The following is a 25,242-nucleotide window of genomic DNA, read 5'->3' as shown; positions in this document are numbered from 1 at the left end:
GGTCGAGCCGGTGTCCTCCTTTACCCATTTCACCCACAGTGTAGCCTGAGTCTTCAGCGACTTCTTCTGCCTGAGCACTTCCTTCATCAACCTCTTAACGATAGGCTTAAGCTGTTTGAGAAAGAACCTTGACATTCCTCTTCTTACCATCCGAGTTTATCTTGAAACGTTTGTATGAACGGTCAAACGCCTCCTCAATGGGGGTAAAGGGGTTTTCCTCTTTCACCTCTTCCACCTCTTTCACCTCTTCCACCTCTTCCTCTCCACTGCCCTTTTTATACAAACCCATGATCTTATCCTTCATGGTTTTGAAAGCTTTTGTTGTTTTATCCTTAATAGCCTTAGGTACATGTTTCGTCAACCAGTCTCTCCATTCAATCAACTTGCTTTTCACTATAGGTCTGGTTTTAGCCATTTCTTCCTGCTCAAAAATATCCATGTCAGAGCCAGATCCAAATGGTCTAGGTCTCGGTCTCGGTGTTGGTATGGGTACAGATCCATCGGATCCTAGAAAACTCCCCAGAGATTTGATTGATGTAGGTGGTACATGTATGGTGGGTCTAGATGTTGGTAAAGGGCTGTAGAGTCTAGGCGGTCCGGTGTATCTAGGTGCCGGTATCGGTCTCGACACCGGTCTAGGTGCCGGTCTCGGTCTCGGTCTCGGTCTAGGTCTCGACACCGGTACGGGTCTCGAGGGTCTCGGCATGGGTACCGGTCTAACCGGTGCTGAAACGGTAGTTGGTCCCAATAATTCGATAATCTCGGCCTTTCTGAGCTTTGCGTAGCCATGTAGACCGCGTTCCTTAGCGAGTTTTCTTAATTCAGAAAAGGTATTTCTCGAAGTCATGCTTGCGTATGATATACCAATACAGAATCTTTAACCCTTTTTTTAAAAAATCGTAAACCGTGTTGGAGGGTCATGAGTGTCCTAGTTTGTGGTTGCCACACCGTGCTAAAATTGTAGTAAAACACGCTAAAACACACAGAGTGCCGATCCACCGTGGGTGAGTATCCATCGACACCACGGGATTTTTTGTTACCCGTCCGAGTAACAAAGGCCAGGAATTCGCGGAGATATCCATGGCGTGCGAATCGCCAACCTCAAATACGATCTATAAAAATTGGATTAAAGATTCCTATATCGTATATCATATCATATCATATCCAACCATGTCTTCACCGATCGTACGCTCCCTCACCTACAGCAGAGAATATATTGATGACTTTAGTCTTTTCACACTCCCTGATTTAAGAGCCAGAGCGAGGTACCTTGGCCTACATGGATACTCGCGGCTCAGAAGGGCTGAGCTTATCAGATTATTATTATCAATAGATCTATCGCATTATTCCCGCCGGATAGCAATCGAGAGTGTTCCGACACCTAGACCGACACCACCCACCTACAGTAGAGAATATATTGATGACTTTAGTCTTTTCACGGTCCGTGATTTACGAAACCGAGCGGGTTTCCTCGGCGCATCTAGATACTCGCATCTAAGAAGGGACGAGCTTATCCAATTATTATTATCAATAGATCATACTCATTATAATGAGCCCGGACCCACCAGACCACCTCCATTTCAACAGATACCGGCACCTGGATCGGTACCAGCACAGCTTGACATTGATGAAGATGAGGACGACGATGAGAAGAGGACGACGAGGACAAGAGCGCTGATTGATCGTGATTTTTTTAGTGATGACGATGATGACCTAGAGGACGAGGACAAATGCATAATTTGTCTTTCTAAAAGAAAGAGCGCAACCTTTGTTCATGGTAGAATGGGACATTGCTGCTGCTGTTTATCGTGCGCATCTATATTGGAGAATAGGAGGGATAAATGTCCCATATGTCGGGCACCAATAGATTTTGTCATTAGACAATATTAAACATGAATTCCCGATATTTGTTACCCGTCCGAGTAACAAAAATGCGCACAATCACTTGGATCTTTTGTCGTTATAACGTTTTTGAGCTTTTAGATATGCCTCCCTGTTTTTCGTCCTCCACCTTGAATAGTATCCGTACCGTTGTCGTTTGGTATCCGGATCGATGGTGTATGTCGGATCCAGATCATTCTTCTCAATCACATCAATCAGCCTGATCTTTTTCATCGCGCAAATATACTTCACCCCACGAGCTTTGGCAATCTCTCGCAACTCTCGCAGTTTCATTAATTTGTAGTCCGGTGCGGTATTCATGTCCGACATATTATGGCATATACATGTACGGCTAAAAACTTTAAGCACTTTTATCGTACCACACGAAATATGCGAGCGGTGTACATGCGCACATCACTAACCTTGATTTACGGTCCTTCTGAGGCTTTGAACCTCGTCCATTAGACTTTTTTCAAACTGGTTGCGAGTTTCGCTCTCCATCTTTCTGTCGGTTTTCATCATCTTTTTCAGAGCTTCGTAGTATATACCGCTCAGGGTTTGAAATTCGATGTGACTAATGTCATCATTATTCAGAGCCCGCGAGACGGAGTTTTCAAACACGGCGATGGCGGATGTCGCAACATCATATAATTTCATGACCTTGTCGAGCTTGCTTCGATATCTTTTAATCAGAGCCATGACGGAGCCCGTGAAAATGGTTCCCGACAGTGCCACGGCTCCCAATCCTACCGAAGCGGGGATTCCGATGAGCGTGGCACCGGTCACCACCGAACCTATGCCCGAAGCGGCGGTTATGGCCGTGGTGCTGGCATTTAAAAGCACCAGTCTGTGCAGCGTCTTGTTATATTTCTCATATTTTGTATTGAACTTATCACGTAATTTTCTAAGCTCCCCAAGTTGAGAGTTCACAGTATTAGTATTAAACTTGTCCTGCTCGCTCGAATACTCAGGAGCCGTTGGTAGCTTCGGATAAATCTCTGCCATTTGGTTACTACAAAGAAAAAAACTTTACTCTAAATAACCTATATCCAGTTTATCCAGATCCTTGAGAGTTCTATGATACGTATCACACAAATTCTCAAAATCGGCTCTACAGATCCGAGTGTGCCAGAGTAGCGTTTTATCGAAAACATCGATGGCATTTTGTACAACGCGATATGCGGCTCTTAATTTGATAAGTTTCTCCCGATATGTCCTAACATATTGGGCGGTAACCGCATAGGAAGCCGAGCCCAATAGACACATACCCGAATTCCACATGTAATTTCCATGGGTACCGCCCAAATTTCTAATAATGGTCACCGCGGTCGCTATCGAGCCGGTAATTGCTGCGGTTCCGGATAATCCCTCCAGAATCGACCATATGATCAGAGATCCTCCGTGTTCGTGTGTCCTGTCTTGTAACTTGCCTCGTAATTTCACCAGCTCCTCAAGTTGGGAATTGGATATATCCGTTTTAAAAGTTTCTTCTCTGGTACTAGAACTCTCTGCCATTTCTATTATATTAGGAAAAAAACTATCCTTTAAATAAAATAATGGCGGACATTGATATTGATCCGTTTGGTGACCACGACCAACCCGACGAGGGTACCGATGACTCCACACCTCTGGTACCGAGGGAACGCACACGAGTACAGATACATACTACCGATGAGGAGACATCATTCGGTGGAGAAACCTCTCTGCGCTCCAGAGTTACCAGTGAGCTGGTTAAATCGCTCTATGAGAAGCTACTAACTATATATCCAAACGAGAACCCGAGCGTGATACATACCGATCTGTTTGAGTCTCGTGGTCGTGAATTATACTACAAGGGTGATAACAGACCTCTGACAAATGGTGGATCTCTAAGGACCGTCGGCACCATTGCGGATATACTGGGCAAGAAAAGGCTGCGCAGTTTGGGGTTTGATATACCGAAAGGTAGTATTACCCCCCGACAGGCCGCTATGCTAAACAAAATAGAAGAGAGACTACCATCACCGGATAAAATAGAGAATGCGACGGATATAGAATTAGAAACCATGTCTGGAGGTGTTGTGAACAGTGCGGAAGATTTAATTTCATTGGTCAAACAACAATCTGTAGACCATGAAGCAACCCAGACCGGTGATCTATTTGAATATCCTATGCGTGAATTGCTAGGATTGGATAGATCATTGAGAAACATAAGAGGAAGTCTTCAGGATGAAGTTGCAAAAAAGGTTCAGCTCGAACAGCATATTGACAGAGAAAAAAACAAGTTGGAAGAGATGGAAAACACACCAAATATGACCGAGGGACAACAAAATGAAGCGAAAGAAAGGTTGAAAGGTTTGCAAAATGAGTTGAAAGGCCGGCAAGAGATTATCGATATTCTCAAAGGTAAACTTAACAGTCAAATAAAAAGCATCAGGGAGACGATTACCAAAGTACTTGACAAAGAAACTACATTGGGTGAAAAGATACGAACACTATTCCGTGAGCAGGGTATCACCATCGTCAGTGTACTAACGGCATTTGGTATGGTTATCGGCCTTCTAGTTGAAACTTTGACACCAGGGGGTGGGGGGTCATCCACCGGTAATACAAAAAATCATGAAAAAACCGAAGGTGGTGCGAGGGAATGGATAAAGAACAAGCTGAACGCGCTGGGATCTCTCCTGGGTAGATTAGCCGGTGCCGCAGCCGCATCACTGCCCGGTATAATTGGATCCATCGTATCATGGATCCTAAATAGAGCAAAGGAGGTCGTCGGTTGGTTGAGTCAAAACCTGTGGGCTTTGATAGTCGGAATCGGAGGTCTGATATACACCTACATGGTAACAAAGCGTTAGTGATACTACTACTACTATGTTACATGACACATGTAACATAATACCCGCGGCATGGTACTATTTTTCGAAATACCACACGGCACCACCGACACAGATCATGCTTAGCGCGATAAATGCCAATTCCCTCTCATGCTGGCCATTGCTGGGTTTATAAAAGTCGCTCAATACGGGCTTGCGCGGAATATCTGTGAGAGGTGAACCTCCAAATACTTTTTTATATTCCCGCATCGCGTCATCCAGCTCCGTAAATTTACCCTCGGCCTTCTTCTCAAGTCTGAGCTGCTTATTGATAAAGTCAACCCTCTCCTGTCTTTTACGTTGCCATATAACCTGAGCCTTTTGCAGCTGCTCTATGGCCAGATCATGCCGCTTCCGTTCCTTATCTATCCTATCCTTTGATAAACTTGAAAAGAGGTAGCTTGATCCGGTGAAGGCCAAAGCGTTCGCAAAGGCACCTCCCAACATCATTGCAATTGAAGCCATGTTTATATAATCCGGTATAATATAGTGGCGTTATTTTAATACGATAGCCTCGGAGTCTATGACATCAGAGTCGTCTATGACCTCGGTATCGATGTATTCCACCTTGGGTAAAATCCTCTCAACTTTCTTGCGCTGGCATAAAACCCAGACCAACCATTCCAGTATTCGCAACATTATATATTTATAGTTTCAGGTATAATTTTTTGCTTAACTAGATATTCTCTTGTCATTTCACTTGCGGCGACTATGGCTACAAGCTTTCCGGTATCTTCCAGGTCAAATTTCTGAATTGAGGGTGGTGTCATTTTTAATACCTTTTTCCCGAGCATTGAATAGCCTACGGCGAAAACGCATACGACTGATGCCTTATAAATATCGTTTACTATACTTTTCTTATCCATGTCTTATATTTACTTCTAGATTATAATATCGCGATATTATCCCTTTATTCCATTTCAAGTTTACTCCTGGTTTTTCTAGTGTCCGATGGAGCTCTCGGTGGGGGATCCTTCACCTTACTCTGTGAGGTGTTGTTCCTCATCACCACAAACGCTCCGATTATTAGCATCACAATCACACCGCCGCCCATTATTGCGTAGTTGTTAACCCCACCCTTGGGAACATCTGTCACGGAATCCTCAATTACAATATCCTTAGGATCCTCCAACAGTGTCTGAGGTGTCGACCGCGTTGGTGTCGATTCCGTCTTCGCCTGCGTCTCTGCCTGCGCCATGAGCAGTCTTTTATAGTCTTCCCTCTGTTTGCGGTTGAATTCGGCCACCCTCTTACCAGCCTCAACCTTTTTAGGGTTCTTCGTTGTCACCTGAATAGGAGTCTGTTCCTCTGACATCTTTATTATCTATATCTATATTATTATTATTTGCGTTTAAATTTCTTCCAGCGATATAATGCCTACCTGTAATTAGACCCACACTGATTGGTGATAGTAGTGATCCAAACTTATAATATAGATCACATGTGAACCTTTGGAGTGCCGAGTTTAGGAATGGATCATTCTCCAGGTCATCACTCAGAGCTTTTTGATTTTTTATACCGAGAGCTGTACAGGCGCCCATGGAGTACATGTGGATTATTGACTGTCCCAAAGACTTTACCATTTGACCGGATAGTTTAGCCTCGTATATGGTGAACAGTTTATCCACCTCATCATTCTTGAGCTTCTGGATCTCCGCCTCCGTATACATCTTACCAAGATATAACTTACTATTCCCAGTCAGCACGCACTCGAGCAATTTCTGTCTCTTCCCATCATCCCGTTCATCGATAAAAATTAGGTTGTCAATTACCGTTTCGGCCATTTTCAATAGCCATAGGTATTTTTTAATACAAAAAAGACAGAAACTAACCAATACCAGCAATAGCACTACAGCTATCACCAGTAATATGAAATTTATATATTCTATCATTATAGGATAGTACTGTAGTTTTCCTATAGATTTGTTACAAGACTCTTGTAACAAAAAAATGTCCATTCTAGCAAATCACGTGAGTTCTTGGATGTTCCATCCTCATGACTAAATGTGTATATTTGCCATCTTTCAGCCTTTCCTTAACCTTCTGGATCTCCGACGATTCAATGACATCATTCTCTTCGTGGATGGTTGCGAGATCATGTCTGTCCTTCGGATACCACACATATAACATTTTTGCCTGCCTTCGTAAGTTCTTCGGTATCGCGGTGTATGATTGTGTGAGTAGCCACATGGTGTGGTTTCGATGCCGACCGCTGATGGCCAGCTCCAGAAGCGGTTGCCTCTTTTTGTCCAGTTTCTCATCTGCGATGATGTCGTCGATCAGGAATAATGTTTTGTACCCGGCACAGAAATCCGTCATCTTTTGAATCCATTCATATAACATACCTCTGGGCTCAATTAGAATCACATATCTATCCCTCCAGAACCAGTTACTCCCCATATATGTCTTGTTCCATCTTAATGTTGGACATATAATCACAATGAAATCGAAGTGATCAAAGTATTCACTCTCCAGCAGTGTTACTACGCGTTTGGATTTTCCGCAGCCAGTTGGACCGACGAATAGTGCCGTGTGAGGATCTTTCATGTAGTCCATCTTAATATAGTACATCCATAATTTCACCGTTTTGAATATTTAATTGAGCATCCATGATTAGATATATGTAGGCGTTTAAGGATCCCGCGGTTTCGGCCGTCTTTTCAACTTGTAGTGTGATCCCCTCGCTCGCATTTTCAATCCGTCGGCCGGTCCCGCGCAGTGAGTTTTCATCTATGGTTCTAAAATCCAGCCATAGAGCATATTTCGTGGTTAGGTAGTCCGCGACCTTCACATCATGTAGTTGCAGATGTTTCTGTATTTCACCGGCGTTGCTGTCCTTTTGCTTGCCCTCTGCGAAATACTTGCATATTTCACCATAATGCTCAAACGGTTGCATCCCCTGAGCGAAAAGTTGGTTAGGCTTACCCTCAACTATGGCGGATACCTTTTTGATCTTAGGATTGTAGAACCTACCGGTATCTCGTTTGTAAGCTTTCTCTTCCTCAAACAGAACCAATATACCCTTCAGGGACTTGCACGGTGTATTGAATGACCAATTCCACGTTGTGTCCGACTTATCCACCCTAATTTGTCTATGTCTCAGAAATCTGTCATATAGTACGGCCATGTTTTGGTATTCATTTGAAATGAATCTGGCGAGTGTGGGTTGTGTCACAATCTCATATTCGAGAGATATGTTGGAGATTTTGTATTTAGCATCCGGCGCGGGTGCCGATGTGGCACCGGAAGGTTTGGTTGGTGTTGATAATACTACCCTGTCATAATTGTTGAATGTTATCTCATAACGCAGCCTATTACCTAATCCAGCCTGATAATATGGGATCGTGCTATCTAACATTTCAAAATCTAGTGGTATGGTGAACTTGTTTTTGTATGCATCATAAATAGCTTTGTCCGCTACCTCTGATGCGTCTTTATCCGCGGCTCCAACTCTCAGTTTCATACAGTTTTCTGTACACCCTTCATCAAAGATGATACCTTGTCTTATTGCATTTCTTTTCTCGGACTTGGTTAGCCATAAATCTCTGTAGCACCCGAAAAGATCAAAGTCATCAATGCTCAGAATCTCGGTACCCTCGAACTTGATAGCTAGCTTTTTAACAATTGCCCTCCCTATGTTAGAGACCAATGTTCTCTTCGTGTCGACTTTTGACTCGAGTTCAACGTCGAAACTTATTTTCGAAGTACCAGGAACAATGACATCATCGTTACCTAAATTAGGGAACCTAATCAGGAGTAACTGGTTCTGATCAATCTCACTTGGGTTGTGAGTGACAATTACTTTTTGATGCGTTCCTTTTACGCCATGTGCGATCCTAAGTGAACGCTCTGGGTTTAACTTTTTCCCGTATTCCATTCTATTCCATATTACTTTTATTTTATTTTACTTTAATTCGGTTAATGCTACGGTATCATCTGTCCGCCGTATCTCTTATGTGTAGTGTAACTGCTGTCTTCATACCACCCCATAACACCTTACCATCCTGACCTGTGACTCTCATGGTAAGTGATTGAAGTAAACCTTTCTTTAGTTTCTTATATTGCGGATTTTTCGGTTCAATATATGTAAAATCACCACCATACTCGGATATATGATATGTCATCAGGTCATCCAATTCATTAAGATTAAAATGTAGTTCCGTTACACCCTCCATATTAAATATTTTACTCAACTTAGAGTTTCTAGCTAGTTGTGTTGATTTTACATCACCTCTCACGATTGAATTCAACTCCCTACCCGTGTAGTGCTGACCCTGTTGTAACCTAACCGTGGTAACTCCATCGGCCAAGGGTATATCTATTGGAGCTGTAGCTACATATGTGACATTATCTGAAAACGTCTCCACGATCGCAACCTCCTTTGTACCATGTGAGTTGTCTATCGGTTGATACAAATAGATTTTCTTCTCGCTATTTACGTCCTTTATTGTGATATACATTATTATATTAGAGATTGTGAATATATTTAAATCAAAGAATGGATGACATTTTCAGATATAACCCGAATGCGGCATATAAGCCAAATGGGGGGCTGGATCTTCAAATATTGGGCGCTAGGGATCTGTACAAACAGGCCATTATTGTGTCTGAAAGTGGCTCTTTCCCCGCTTCCTTTCCTAATATTTTTACCAATTATGAACTTAGTCATAACGCGCAACGTATGAGAATTTGGAATGAGCAACCTTTTAGATTATGGCAAACCCAGCTAAATTTCGCCACTTGGTGCGCTTCAAGTGCCTGTGGGGTAAGTTCAGAACACCTGAAGGATGGTAGATCTATGGTCAGGTCAATATATCGTTTTCATGTGTATTATCACATTAGGCGAATCATTAAGCGCCTACAGACACCTCTACCCTTTGAGGATAGCTTCAATCGATACGACAATCCCTATTCAAATGAGGAGTTTTTAAAAATCTGCGGCGATTATGGAGTTGATCCCAACTCCATGAAATACAGGGGTCAGAACTTTTTCAGCTCATATCAAAAAAGACGTAAAGAATATCCGACTCCGGGGTTAAGTTATTTCACAAACGACTCCATGACGCGGTGGATTGTGGAAAAATCCGATGGATTTACAAAAACGGGCCTTGTGAAGATCTCGAGCAGTGTCAGGGCCTATGCCTATCTTGTTCTTAGTTCTCTAGCCTCAGCGCGATCCTCCATCCTCGGTAATGATTCAAGTGCTCTGACCGCCCAAAAAGTTTTTATGAATAACCTTGAGGACATTGTTAACCGTAGGGTCGATATTCAGGAGGACATTAAACGTTATCAGGATACGTTAAACTACGCTTCAAGTAAGGTTGATTATTCGGTTGGACAAGGTATTTATATGTTACCTAGTGACATGAATCTCAGAATTAAGACCGGTGTGGTGGGTTACAACAACAAGATTTTGATATCGGGTGAGGATCTTACCATTGGTATCAATCGAAAGGTCAATGTTACCGAATCACATAAGATAACTAAAAAGAAGCCAGTAACACCCGATCATCCTGATATCCATCCTGATAAACACATTACCGTACACCACGTGGATACTACAGATAAACACATTACTGCACCTTACCACAAAGATACTCCTCCTACACACGAAGATGAGAAGATCGCTCTTGTGATTGTTATGACAACAGGTTATTTCATATGGTATTTGTTTAGATAAAGAATGACGTCAATTAAATGTCAATCAAGCCAGAATAACAATAGAGAAACAATGCATTCCTTACATACCAAATATCCTTAGCAACGGCTACTTTCGTTTTGACTTTTTTCTTATGTAAACAACTTTCTGGTATGTAAAATATGTAAAATCCTATTGTTATAAGCGTTTGATTGACAGATGGTAGATAACAAAAACTGCTTGCGTGTTGTTATTTATAAAGTGGTATAAAGAGATGTAATCGTGAATATAAACACAATGGCTTTTCCAACAGTTGAAGAATTTGAACAAAACATAGAACAAGTTGCTCCAATCATAAAGTGGAGAGAGCTGCCTAAAAACGATATTTACCTTGTTAAATATGTGAAAGAGATGGAAATATCAAGACCTGGTGCTCTTTCTGAAAAATCTATGTATGCGGAGGTTCAAGATAGAATGGGAAATAAATATAAGACATGGTTGCCTGCAAAACTTTGTGATGAATTGAAGGATTATAGTTTCAAGGGTGATGCCTTTGTCAGATCAAATGGTCTCAAACAATCTCAAAATAATCATCAAAATCAATTCTTCAGTTATGACATTATGTGGCGCTAAACCTTGCAATGTTGCAATCATCTTTACTTGTTTCTGGTAAAGATAGACACACATAACACTATAATTGTGGGACACGACAGATGAGGGTGGGGAGGGACCCATGGGGAGGGGAGGGAGGGGACACGGTGGGGGTTGGGGCGGATCCGGACATTCGTAGGTGCTAACGGATTTTATGGACTCTTCTATCGTTTATTTGACGGGGATGGCCTATAATTTGACGTGAAATGGTAAAGTGCCAACGGGGTCTGTCCTAACATCGGCATTTTCCTATCTCTCGACCAATCCTAGCCGTTATCGCGCGCTGAAAAATTGTGACAGTTTCAAAAACTACATTTCAATGACGTTCTAACTGTATCAGTCCGTTTGAGTTACAACGGTCGCGTCACATATTCGTACCAACATGTATCTAGTGATTTTCTTCCGATATTACTAAGTTGTATTGGTTTTAACAGTGAAGCGATTGACTGTGGGAATTAATTCAACTAACTTTGGACTGTGACTTGATAAATGTGATAAATGAGACAATTGGACTCCAAGAAATAACATTCTTCTTAATTTGACGTGAATGCCGGAACTTAGCGATTACATTGGGCGCTGTGGTAGCGCTTCATTTAAAAATTTAGATAAATAAGTCATTCTTTACTGTGAGACCAATCGTAGCCGTTGTCGCGCGCTGAAAAAATAGCGACTGTTTCACAAACTACAATTCAATGACGTTCTAACAGTATCAGTCCGTTTGAGTTACAACGGTTGCGTCACATATCCGTACCAACAAGTATTTAGTGATTTTCTTCCGGTATTACTAAGTTGTATCGCTTTCAACAGTGAAATGATTGACTGTGGGACTTAATTGAACTGATTTTGGATTGTGACCTTATAAATGTTATAAGTGAGAAAATTGGACTCTAAGAAATGACATTCTTCTTAATTTTACATGATTGCTGGAACTCAGCGGTTACACTGGGCGCTGTGGTTGCGCTTTATTTAAAAATTAAGATAAATAAGTCATTTTTTACTGTGGGACGAATCCTAGTCGTTAGTTCGCGCTGAAGAAATAGAGACAGTTTCAAAAACTACATTTCATTGACCTTCTAACAGTTTTAATCAGTTTGAGTTGCAACGGTTGCGTCACATATTCGCACCAACATGTATTTAGTGATTTTCTTCCGGTATTACTAAGTTGTATCGCTTTCAACAGTGAAACGATTGACTGTGGGACTTAATAGAACTGATTTTAGACTTTGACCTTATAAATGTGATAAATGAGCAATTTTGACTACAAGAAATAACATTCTTCTTAATTTGACATGATTGCTGGAACTCAGCGATTACACTGGGCGCTGTGGTAGCGCTTTATTTAAAAATTCAGATAAATAAGTCATTTTTTACTGTGGGACCAATCCTAGCCGTTAGCGCGCGCTGAAGAAATAGAGGCATTCTCAAAAACTACATTTATTTGGTTTTTTGGCGGTATTAATCCGTTTGAGTTACAACGGTTGCGTCACATATTCGTACAACATGTATTTAGTGACATTTCTCCGATATTACTAAGTTATATTGGTTTTAACAGTGAAACGATTGACTGTGGGAATTAATTCAACTAACTTTGGACTGTGACTTGATAAATGCGATAAATAAGACAATTGGACTCCAAGAAATAACATTCTTCCTAATTTGACGTGAATGCCGGAACTTAGCGATTACATTGGGCGCTGTGGTAGCGCTTCATTTAAAAATTTAGATAAATAAGTCATTCTTTACTGTGAGACCAATCGTAGCCGTTGTCGCGCGCTGAAAAAATAGCGACTGTTTCACAAACTACAATTCAATGACGTTCTAACAGTATCATTCCGTTTGAGTTACAACGGTTGCGTCACATATCCGTACCAACAAGTATTTAGTGATTTTCTTCCGGTATTACTAAGTTGTATCGCTTTCAACAGTGAAATGATTGACTGTGGGACTTAATTGAACTGATTTTGGACTTTGACCTTATAAATGTGATAAATGAGCAATTTTGACTACAAGAAATAACATTCTTCTTAATTTGACATGATTGCTGGAACTCAGCGATTACACTGGGCGCTGTGGTAGCGCTTTATTTAAAAATTCAGATAAATAAGTCATTTTTTACTGTGGGACCAATCCTAGCTGTTAGCGCGCGCTGAAGAAATAGAGGCATTCTCAAAAACTACATTTAATTGGTTTTTTGGCGGTATTAATCCGTTTGAGTTACAACGGTTGCGTCACATATTCGTACAACATGTATTTAGTGACATTTCTCCGATATTACTAAGTTATATCGCTTTTAACAATGAAATGATTGACTGTGGAGCTTAATTGAGCTAGCTTTGGCCTGTGACCTTATAAATGTGATAAGTGGGCCAACTGGACCCCAAAAAATAACATTCTTCTTATTTTGACATGATTGTTGGAACTCAGCGATTACACTTGGCGCAGTGGAAGCGCTTCATTTAAAAACTTAGATAAATAAGTCATTTTTTACTGTGCGACCAATCCTAGCCGTTATCGCGCGCTGAAAAATTGTGACAGTTTCAAAAACTACATTTCAATGACGTTCTAACTGTATCAGTCCGTTTGAGTTACAACGGTTGCGTCACATATTCGTACCAACATGTATCTAGTGATTTTCTTCCGATATTACTAAGTTGTATTGGTTTTAACAGTGAAACGATTGACTGTGGGAATTAATTCAACTAACTTTGGATTGTGACTTGATAAATGTGATAAATGAGACAATTGGACTCCAAGAAATAACATTCTTCTTAATTTGACGTGAATGCCGGAACTTAGCGATTACATTGGGCGCTGTGGTAGCGCTTCATTTAAAAATTTAGATAAATAAGTCATTCTTTACTGTGGGACCAATCCTAGCCGTTGTCGCGCGCTGAAAAAATAGCGACAGTTTCAAAACCTACATTTCAATGACGTTCTAACGGTGTCAGTCCGTTTGAGTTAGAACGGTTGGGTCACATACTTGTACCAACATGTATTTAGTGATTTTTTTCCGATATTACTAAGTTGTATCGCTTTCAACAGTGAAACGATTGACTGTGGGACTTAATTGAACTGATTTTGGACTTTGACCTTATAAATGTGATAAATGAGTCATTTTGACTACAAGAAATGACATTCTTCTTAATTTGACATGATTGTAGGAACTCAGCGATTACACTGGACCCTGTGGTAGTGATTCATTTAAAAATTTAGATAAATAAGTCAATTTTACTGTGGGACCAATAATAGCCGTTAGCGCGCGCTAAAGATATAGAGACAGTTTCAAAAACTTAATTTCATTGATTTTCTAACGGTGTCAATCCGTTTGAGTTACAACGGTTTCGTCACACATTCGTACCAACATGTATTTAGTGATTTTTTTCCGATGTTACTAAGTTATATCGCTTTTAACAATGAAATGATTGACTGTGGAGCTTAATTGAGCTAGCTTTGGCCTGTGACCTTATAAATGTGATAAGTGAGCCAACTGGACTCCAAGAAATAACATTCTTCTTATTTTGACATGATTGTTGGAACTCAGCGATTACACTTGGCGCAGTGGAAGCGCTTCATTTAAAAACTTAGATAAATAAGTCACTTTTTACTGTGGGACCAATCCTAGCCGTTATCGCGCGCTGAAAAATTGCGACAGTTTCAAAAACTACATTTCAATGACGTTCTAACTGTATCAGTCCGTTTGAGTTACAACGGTTGCGTCACATATTCGTACCAACATGTATCTAGTGATTTTCTTCCGATATTACTAAGTTGTATTGGTTTTAACAGTGAAACGATTGACTGTGGGAATTAATTCAACTAACTTTGAACTATGACCTGATAAATGTGATAAATGAGACAATTGGACTCCAAGAAATAACATTCTTCTTAATTTGACGTGAATGCCGGAACTTAGCGATTACATTGGGCGCTGTGGTAGCGCTTCATTTAAAAATTTAGATAAATAAGTCATTCTTTACTGTGGGACCAATCCTAGCCGTTGTCGCGCGCTGAAAAAATAGCGACAGTTTCAAAACCTACATTTCAATGACGTTCTAACGGTGTCAGTCCGTTTGAGTTAGAACGGTTGGGTCACATACTTGTACCAACATGTATTTAGTGATTTTTTTCCGATATTACTAAGTTGTATCGCTTTCAACAGTGAAACGATTGACTGTGGGACTTAATTGAACTGATTTTGGACTTTGACCTTATAAATGTGATAAATGAGTCATTTTGACTACAAGAAATGACATTCTTCTTAATTTGACATGATTGTAGGAACTCAGCGATTACACTGGACCCTGTGGTAGTGATTCATTTAAAAATTTAGATAAATAAGTCAATTTTACTGTGGGACCAATAATAGCCGTTAGCGCGCGCTAAAGATATAGAGACAGTTTCAAAAACTTAATTTCATTGATTTTCTAACGGTGTCAATCCGTTTGAGTTACAACGGTTTCGTCACACATTCGTACCAACATGTATTTAGTGATTTTTTTCCGATGTTACTAAGTTATATCGCTTTTAACAATGAAATGATTGACTGTGGAGCTTAATTGAGCTAGCTTTGGCCTGTGACCTTATAAATGTGATAAGTGAGCCAACTGGACTCCAAGAAATAACATTCTTCTTATTTTGACATGATTGTTGGAACTCAGCGATTACACTTGGCGCAGTGGAAGCGCTTCATTTAAAAACTTAGATAAATAAGTCACTTTTTACTGTGGGACCAATCCTAGCCGTTATCGCGCGCTGAAAAATTGCGACAGTTTCAAAAACTACATTTCAATGACGTTCTAACTGTATCAGTCCGTTTGAGTTACAACGGTTGCGTCACATATTCGTACCAACATGTATCTAGTGATTTTCTTCCGATATTACTAAGTTGTATTGGTTTTAACAGTGAAACGATTGACTGTGGGAATTAATTCAACTAACTTTGAACTATGACCTGATAAATGTGATAAATGAGACAATTGGAGTCCAAGAAATCACATTCTTCTTAATTTGACGTGAATGCCGGAACTTAGCGATCACATTGGGCGCTGTGGTAGCGCTTCATTTAAAAATTTAGATAAATAAGTCATTCTTTACTGTGGGACCAATCGTAGCCGTTGTTGCGCGCTGAAAAAATAGCGACAGTTTCAAAGACTACATTTCAATGACGTTCTAACGGTGTCAGTCCGTTTGAGTTACAACGGTTGGGACACATATTTGTACCAACATGTATTTAGCGAGATTTTTCTCATATTAATAGTTAGCATCGCTTTTAACAGTGAAAGGATTGACTGTGGGACTTAATTGAACTGATTTTGGACTGTGACCTTATAAATGTTATAAGTGAGAAAATTGGACTCTAAGAAATGACATTCTTCTTAATTTTACATGATTGCTGGAACTCAGCGATTACACTGGGCGCTGTGGTTGCGCTTTATTTAAAAATTAAGATAAATAAGTCATTTTTTACTGGGGGACGAATCCCAGTCGTTAGTTCGCGCTGAAGAAATAGAGACAGTTTCAAAAACTACATTTCATTGACTTTCTAACAGTTTTAATCCGTTTGAGTTGCAACGGTGTCGTCACATATTCGCACCAACATGTATTTATTGATTTTCTTCCGGTATTACTAAGTTGTATCGCTTTCAACAGTGAAACGATTGACTGTGGGACTTAATTGAACTGATTTTGGATTTTGACCTTATAATAAGATAAATGAGCATTTTTGACTACAAGAAATAATATTCTTCTTAATTTGACATGATTGTTGGAACTCAGCGATTACACTGGGCGCTGTGGTAGCGCTTTATTTAAAAATTAAGATAAATCAGTCATTTTTTACTGTGGGACCAGTCCTAGCCGTTAGCGCGCGCTGAAGAAATAGAGACAGTTTCAAAAACTACATTTCATTGACTTTCTAACGGTGTCAATCCGTTTGAGTTACAACGGTGTCGTCACATATTCGTACCAACATGTATTTAGTGATTTTTTTCCGATATTACTAAGTTGTATCGCTTTTAAAAGTGAATCGATTGACTGTGGGACTTATTTGAACTGATTCTGGACTGTGACCTTATAAATGTGATGAATGAGCTAATTGTTCTCCAAGAAATGACATTCTTCTTAATTTGACATGATTGTAGGAACTCAGCGATTACACTGGACCCTGTGGTAGTTATTCATTTAAATATTTAGATAAATAAGTCAATTTTACTGTGGGACCAATAATAGCCGTTAGCGCGCGCTAAAGATATAGAGACAGTTTCGAAAACTCCATTTCATTGACTTTCTAACGGTGTCAATCCGTTTGAGTTACAACGGTTGCGTCACACATTCGTACCAACATGTATTTAGTGATTTTTTTCCGACATTACTAAGTTATATCGCTTTTAACAATGAAATGATTGACTGTGGAGCTTAATTGAGCTAGCTTTGGCCTGTGACCTTATAAATGTGATAAGTGAGAAAATTGGACTCTAAGAAATGACATTCTTCTTAATTTTACATGATTGCTGGAACTCAGCGATTACACTGGGCGCTGTGGTTGCGCTTTATTTAAAAATTAAGATAAATAAGTCATTTTTTACTGGGGGACGAATCCTAGTCGTTAGTTCGCGCTGAAGAAATAGAGACAGTTTCAAAAACTACATTTCATTGACTTTCTAACAGTTTTAATCCGTTTGAGTTGCAACGGTGTCGTCACATATTCGCACCAACATGTATTTATTGATTTTCTTCCGGTATTACTAAGTTGTATCGCTTTCAACAGTGAAACGATTGACTGTGGGACTTAATTGAACTGATTTTGGATTTTGATCTTATAATAAGATAAATGAGCAATTTTGACTACAAGAAATAATATTCTTCTTAATTTGACATGATTGTTGGAACTCAGCGATTACACTGGGCGCTGTGGTAGCGCTTTATTTAAAAATTAAGATAAATCAGTCATTTTTTACTGTGGGACCAGTCCTAGCCGTTAGCGCGCGCTGAAGAAATAGAGACAGTTTCAAAAACTACATTTCATTGACTTTCTAACGGTGTCAATCCGTTTGAGTTACAACGGTGTCGTCACATATTCGTACCAACATGTATTTAGTGATTTTTTTCCGATATTACTAAGTTGTATCGCTTTCAACAGTGAAATGATTGACTGTGGGACTTATATGAACTGATTTTGGACTTTGACATCATAAATGTGATGAATGAGCAATTTTAAATACAAGAAATAACATTCTTTTTAATTTGAAATAATTGCTGGAACTCAGCGATTACCCTGGGCGCTGTGGTAGCGCTTCATTTAAAAATTTAGATAAATAAGTCATTCTTTACTGTGGGACCAATCGTAGCCGTTGTCGCGCGCTGAAAAAATAGCGACAGTTTCAAAAACTACATTTCAATGACGTTCTAACGGTGTCAGTCCGTTTGAGTTACAACGGTTGGGACACATATTTGTACCAACATGTATTTAGCGATATTTTTCTCATATTACTAGTTAGCATCGCTTTTAACAGTGAAACGATTGACTGTGGGACTTAATTGAACTGATTTTGGATTGTGACCTTATAAATGTTATAAGTGAGAAAATTGGACTCTAAGAAATGACATTCTTCTTAATTTTACATGATTGCTGGAACTCAGCGGTTACACTGGGCGCTGTGGTTGCGCTTTATTTAAAAATTAAGATAAATAAGTCATTTTTTACTGTGGGACGAATCCTAGTCGTTAGTTCGCGCTGAAGAAATAGAGACAGTTTCAAAAACTACATTTCATTGACCTTCTAACAGTTTTAATCCGTTTGAGTTGCAACGGTTGCGTCACATATTCGCACCAACATGTATTTAGTGATTTTCTTCCGGTATTACTAAGTTGTATCGCTTTCAACAGTGAAACGATTGACTGTGGGACTTAATTGAACTGATTTTAGACTTTGACCTTATAAATGTGATAAATGAGCAATTTTGACTACAAGAAATAACATTCTTCTTAATTTGACATGATTGCTGGAACTCAGCGATTACACTGGGCGCTGTGGTAGCGCTTTATTTAAAAATTCAGATAAATAAGTCATTTTTTACTGTGGGACCAATCCTAGCCGTTAGCGCGCGCTGAAGAAATAGAGGCATTCTCAAAAACTACATTTATTTGGTTTTTTGGCGGTATTAATCCGTTTGAGTTACAACGGTTGCGTCACATATTCGTACAACATGTATTTAGTGACATTTCTCCGATATTACTAAGTTATATCGGTTTTAACAGTGAAACGATTGACTGTGGGAATTAATTCAACTAACTTTGGACTGTGACTTGATAAATGTGATAAATAAGACAATTGGACTCCAAGAAATAACATTCTTCCTAATTTGACGTGAATGCCGGAACTTAGCGATTACATTGGGCGCTGTGGTAGCGCTTCATTTAAAAATTTAGATAAATAAGTCATTCTTTACTGTGAGACCAATCGTAGCCGTTGTCGCGCGCTGAAAAAATAGCGACTGTTTCACAAACTACAATTCAATGACGTTCTAACAGTATCATTCCGTTTGAGTTACAACGGTTGCGTCACATATCCGTACCAACAAGTATTTAGTGATTTTCTTCCGGTATTACTAAGTTGTATCGCTTTCAACAGTGAAATGATTGACTGTGGGACTTAATTGAACTGATTTTGGACTTTGACCTTATAAATGTGATAAATGAGCAATTTTGACTACAAGAAATAACATTCTTCTTAATTTGACATGATTGCTGGAACTCAGCGATTACACTGGGCGCTGTGGTAGCGCTTTATTTAAAAATTCAGATAAATAAGTCATTTTTTACTGTGGGACCAATCCTAGCCGTTAGCGCGCGCTGAAGAAATAGAGGCATTCTCAAAAACTACATTTAATTGGTTTTTTGGCGGTATTAATCCGTTTGAGTTACAACGGTTGCGTCACATATTCGTACAACATGTATTTAGTGACATTTCTCCGATATTACTAAGTTATATCGCTTTTAACAATGAAATGATTGACTGTGGAGCTTAATTGAGCTAGCTTTGGCCTGTGACCTTATAAATGTGATAAGTGGGCCAACTGGACCCCGAAAAATAACATTCTTCTTATTTTGACATGATTGTTGGAACTCAGTGATTACACTTGGCGCAGTGGAAGCGCTTCATTTAAAAACTTAGATAAATAAGTCATTTTTTACTGTGCGACCAATCCTAGCCGTTATCGCGCGCTGAAAAATTGTGACAGTTTCAAAAACTACATTTCAATGACGTTCTAACTGTATCAGTCCGTTTGAGTTACAACGGTTGCGTCACATATTCGTACCAACATGTATCTAGTGATTTTCTTCCGATATTACTAAGTTGTATTGGTTTTAACAGTGAAACGATTGACTGTGGGAATTAATTCAACTAACTTTGGACTGTGACTTGATAAATGTGATAAATGAGACAATTGGACTCCAAGAAATAACATTCTTCTTAATTTGACGTGAATGCCGGAACTTAGCGATTACATTGGGCGTTGTGGTAGCGCTTCATTTAAAAATTTAGATAAATAAGTCATTCTTTACTGTGGGACCAATCCTAGCCGTTGTCGCGCGCTGAAAAATTAGCGACAGTTTCAAAACCTACATTTCAATGACGTGCTAACGGTGTCAGTCCGTTTGAGTTAGAACGGTTGGGTCACATACTTGTACCAACATGTATTTAGTGATTTTTTTCCGATATTACTAAGTTGTATCGCTTTCAACAGTGAAACGATTGACTGTGGGACTTAATTGAACTGATTTTGGACTTTGACCTTATAAATGTGATAAATGAGTCATTTTGACTACAAGAAATGACATTCTTCTTAATTTGACATGATTGTAGGAACTCAGCGATTACACTGGACCCTGTGGTAGTGATTGATTTAAAAATTTAGATAAATAAGTCAATTTTACTGTGGGACCAATAATAGCCGTTAGCGCGCGCTAAAGATATAGAGACAGTTTCAAAAACTTAATTTCATTGATTTTCTAACGGTGTCAATCCGTTTGAGTTACAACGGTTTCGTCACACATTCGTACCAACATGTATTTAGTGATTTTTTTCCGATGTTACTAAGTTATATCGCTTTTAACAATGAAATGATTGACTGTGGAGCTTAATTGAGCTAGCTTTGGCCTGTGACCTTATAAATGTGATAAGTGAGCCAACTGGACTCCAAGAAATAACATTCTTCTTATTTTGACATGATTGTTGGAACTCAGCGATTACACTTGGCGCAGTGGAAGCGCTTCATTTAAAAACTTAGATAAATAAGTCACTTTTTACTGTGGGACCAATCCTAGCCGTTATCGCGCGCTGAAAAATTGCGACAGTTTCAAAAACTACATTTCAATGACGTTCTAACTGTATCAGTCCGTTTGAGTTACAACGGTTGCGTCACATATTCGTACCAACATGTATCTAGTGATTTTCTTCCGATATTACTAAGTTGTATTGGTTTTAACAGTGAAACGATTGACTGTGGGAATTAATTCAACTAACTTTGAACTATGACCTGATAAATGTGATAAATGAGACAATTGGACTCCAAGAAATCACATTCTTCTTAATTTGACGTGAATGCCGGAACTTAGCGATCACATTGGGCGCTGTGGTAGCGCTTCATTTAAAAATTTAGATAAATAAGTCATTCTTTACTGTGGGACCAATCGTAGCCGTTGTCGCGCGCTGAAAAAATAGCGACAGTTTCAAAGACTACATTTCAATGACGTTCTAACGGTGTCAGTCCGTTTGAGTTACAACGGTTGGGACACATACTTGTACCAACATGTATTTAGCGAGATTTTTCTCATATTACTAGTTAGCATCGCTTTTAACAGTGAAAGGATTGACTGTGGGACTTAATTGAACTGATTTTGGACTGTGACCTTATAAATGTTATAAGTGAGAAAATTGGACTCTAAGAAATGACATTCTTCTTAATTTTACATGATTGCTGGAACTCAGCGATTACACTGGGCGCTGTGGTTGCGCTTTATTTAAAAATTAAGATAAATAAGTCATTTTTTACTGGGGGACGAATCCCAGTCGTTAGTTCGCGCTGAAGAAATAGAGACAGTTTCAAAAACTACATTTCATTGACTTTCTAACAGTTTTAATCCGTTTGAGTTGCAACGGTGTCGTCACATATTCGCACCAACATGTATTTATTGATTTTCTTCCGGTATTACTAAGTTGTATCGCTTTCAACAGTGAAACGATTGACTGTGGGACTTAATTGAACTGATTTTGGATTTTGACCTTATAATAAGATAAATGAGCATTTTTGACTACAAGAAATAATATTCTTCTTAATTTGACATGATTGTTGGAACTCAGCGATTACACTGGGCGCTGTGGTAGCGCTTTATTTAAAAATTAAGATAAATCAGTCATTTTTTACTGTGGGACCAGTCCTAGCCGTTAGCGCGCGCTGAAGAAATAGAGACAGTTTCAAAAACTACATTTCATTGACTTTCTAACGGTGTCAATCCGTTTGAGTTACAACGGTGTCGTCACATATTCGTACCAACATGTATTTAGTGATTTTTTTCCGATATTACTAAGTTGTATCGCTTTTAAAAGTGAATCGATTGACTGTGGGACTTATTTCAACTGATTCTGGACTGTGACCTTATAAATGTGATGAATGAGCTAATTGTTCTCCAAAAAATGACATTCTTCTTAGGTTGACATGATTGTAGGAACTCAGCGATTACACTGGACCCTGTGGTAGTGATTCATTTAAATATTTAGATAAATAAGTCAATTTTACTGTGGGACCAATAATAGCCGTTAGCGCGCGCTAAAGATATAGAGACAGTTTCGAAAACTCCATTTCATTGACTTTCTAACGGTGTCAATCCGTTTGAGTTACAACGGTTGCGTCACACATTCGTACCAACATGTATTTAGTGATTTTTTTCCGACATTACTAAGTTATATCGCTTTTAACAATGAAATGATTGACTGTGGAGCTTAATTGAGCTAGCTTTGGCCTGTGACCTTATAAATGTGATAAGTGAGAAAATTGGACTCTAAGAAATGACATTCTTCTTAATTTTACATGATTGCTGGAACTCAGCGATTACACTGGGCGCTGTGGTTGCGCTTTATTTAAAAATTAAGATAAATAAGTCATTTTTTACTGGGGGACGAATCCTAGTCGTTAGTTCGCGCTGAAGAAATAGAGACAGTTTCAAAAACTACATTTCATTGACTTTCTAACAGTTTTAATCCGTTTGAGTTGCAACGGTGTCGTCACATATTCGCACCAACATGTATTTATTGATTTTCTTCCGGTATTACTAAGTTGTATCGCTTTCAACAGTGAAACGATTGACTGTGGGACTTAATTGAACTGATTTTGGATTTTGATCTTATAATAAGATAAATGAGCAATTTTGACTACAAGAAATAATATTCTTCTTAATTTGACATGATTGTTGGAACTCAGCGATTACACTGGGCGCTGTGGTAGCGCTTTATTTAAAAATTAAGATAAATCAGTCATTTTTTACTGTGGGACCAGTCCTAGCCGTTAGCGCGCGCTGAAGAAATAGAGACAGTTTCAAAAACTACATTTCATTGACTTTCTAACGGTGTCAATCCGTTTGAGTTACAACGGTGTCGTCACATATTCGTACCAACATGTATTTAGTGATTTTTTTCCGATATTACTAAGTTGTATCGCTTTTAAAAGTGAAACGATTGACTGTGGGACCTATTTGAACTGATTCTGGACTGTGACCTTATAAATGTGATGAATGAGCTAATTGTTCTCCAAGAAATGACATTCTTCTTAATTTGACATGATTGTAGGAACTCAGCGATTACACTGGACCCTGTGGTAGTGATTCATTTAAATATTTAGATAAATAAGTCAATTTTACTGTGGGACCAATAATAGCCGTTAGCGCGCGCTAAAGATATAGAGACAGTTTCGAAAACTCCATTTCATTGACTTTCCAACGGTGTCAATCCGTTTGAGTTACAACGGTTGCGTCACACATTCGCACCAACATGTATTTAGTGATTTTTTTCCGACATTACTAAGTTATATCGCTTTTAACAATGAAATGATTGACTGTGGAGCTTAATTGAGCTAGCTTTGGCCTGTGACCTTATAAATGTGATAAGTGAGAAAATTGGACTCTAAGAAATGACATTCTTCTTAATTTTACATGATTGCTGGAACTCAGCGATTACACTGGGCGCTGTGGTTGCGCTTTATTTAAAAATTAAGATAAATAAGTCATTTTTTACTGGGGGACGAATCCTAGTCGTTAGTTCGCGCTGAAGAAATAGAGACAGTTTCAAAAACTACATTTCATTGACTTTCTAACAGTTTTAATCCGTTTGAGTTGCAACGGTGTCGTCACATATTCGCACCAACATGTATTTATTGATTTTCTTCCGGTATTACTAAGTTGTATCGCTTTCAACAGTGAAACGATTGACTGTGGGACTTAATTGAACTGATTTTGGATTTTGATCTTATAATAAGATAAATGAGCAATTTTGACTACAAGAAATAATATTCTTCTTAATTTGACATGATTGTTGGAACTCAGCGATTACACTGGGCGCTGTGGTAGCGCTTTATTTAAAAATTAAGATAAATCAGTCATTTTTTACTGTGGGACCAGTCCTAGCCGTTAGCGCGCGCTGAAGAAATAGAGACAGTTTCAAAAACTACATTTCATTGACTTTCTAACGGTGTCAATCCGTTTGAGTTACAACGGTGTCGTCACATATTCGTACCAACATGTATTTATTGATTTTCTTCCGGTATTACTAAGTTGTATCGCTTTCAACAGTGAAACGATTGACTGTGGGACTTATTTGAACTGATTCTGGACTGTGACCTTATAAATGTGATGAATGAGCTAATTGTTCTCCAAGAAATGACATTCTTCTTAATTTGACATGATTGTAGGAACTCAGCGATTACACTGGACCCTGTGGTAGTGATTCATTTAAATATTTAGATAAATAAGTCAATTTTACTGTGGGACCAATAATAGCCGTTAGCGCGCGCTAAAGATATAGAGACAGTTTCGAAAACTCCATTTCATTGACTTTCCAACGGTGTCAATCCGTTTGAGTTACAACGGTTGCGTCACACATTCGCACCAACATGTATTTAGTGATTTTTTTCCGACATTACTAAGTTATATCGCTTTTAACAATGA

General features: G+C 39.1%; 1 protein-coding gene across 1 annotated transcript in view; it reads left to right on the top strand.

The window, feature by feature from the left end:
• Nucleotides 1-1,890, top strand: part of LOC130637047 (uncharacterized) — an 86,139-nt gene extending 84,249 nt beyond the window's left edge. Inside the window, exon 2 of the mRNA XM_057446900.1 lies at nt 610-1,890. Within this exon, the coding sequence (XP_057302883.1) occupies nt 1,081-1,890 (810 nt within the window). The 5' untranslated portion in view covers nt 610-1,080. The remainder of the gene's footprint in view (nt 1-609) is intronic.
• The last annotated feature ends 23,352 nt before the right edge of the window (nt 1,891-25,242 follow it).

This window comes from Hydractinia symbiolongicarpus, chromosome 3, assembly GCF_029227915.1.
Source record: "Hydractinia symbiolongicarpus strain clone_291-10 chromosome 3, HSymV2.1, whole genome shotgun sequence".
Taxonomy (NCBI): domain Eukaryota; kingdom Metazoa; phylum Cnidaria; class Hydrozoa; order Anthoathecata; family Hydractiniidae; genus Hydractinia; species Hydractinia symbiolongicarpus.
This window is presented reverse-complemented; position numbering and strand designations above follow the sequence as displayed.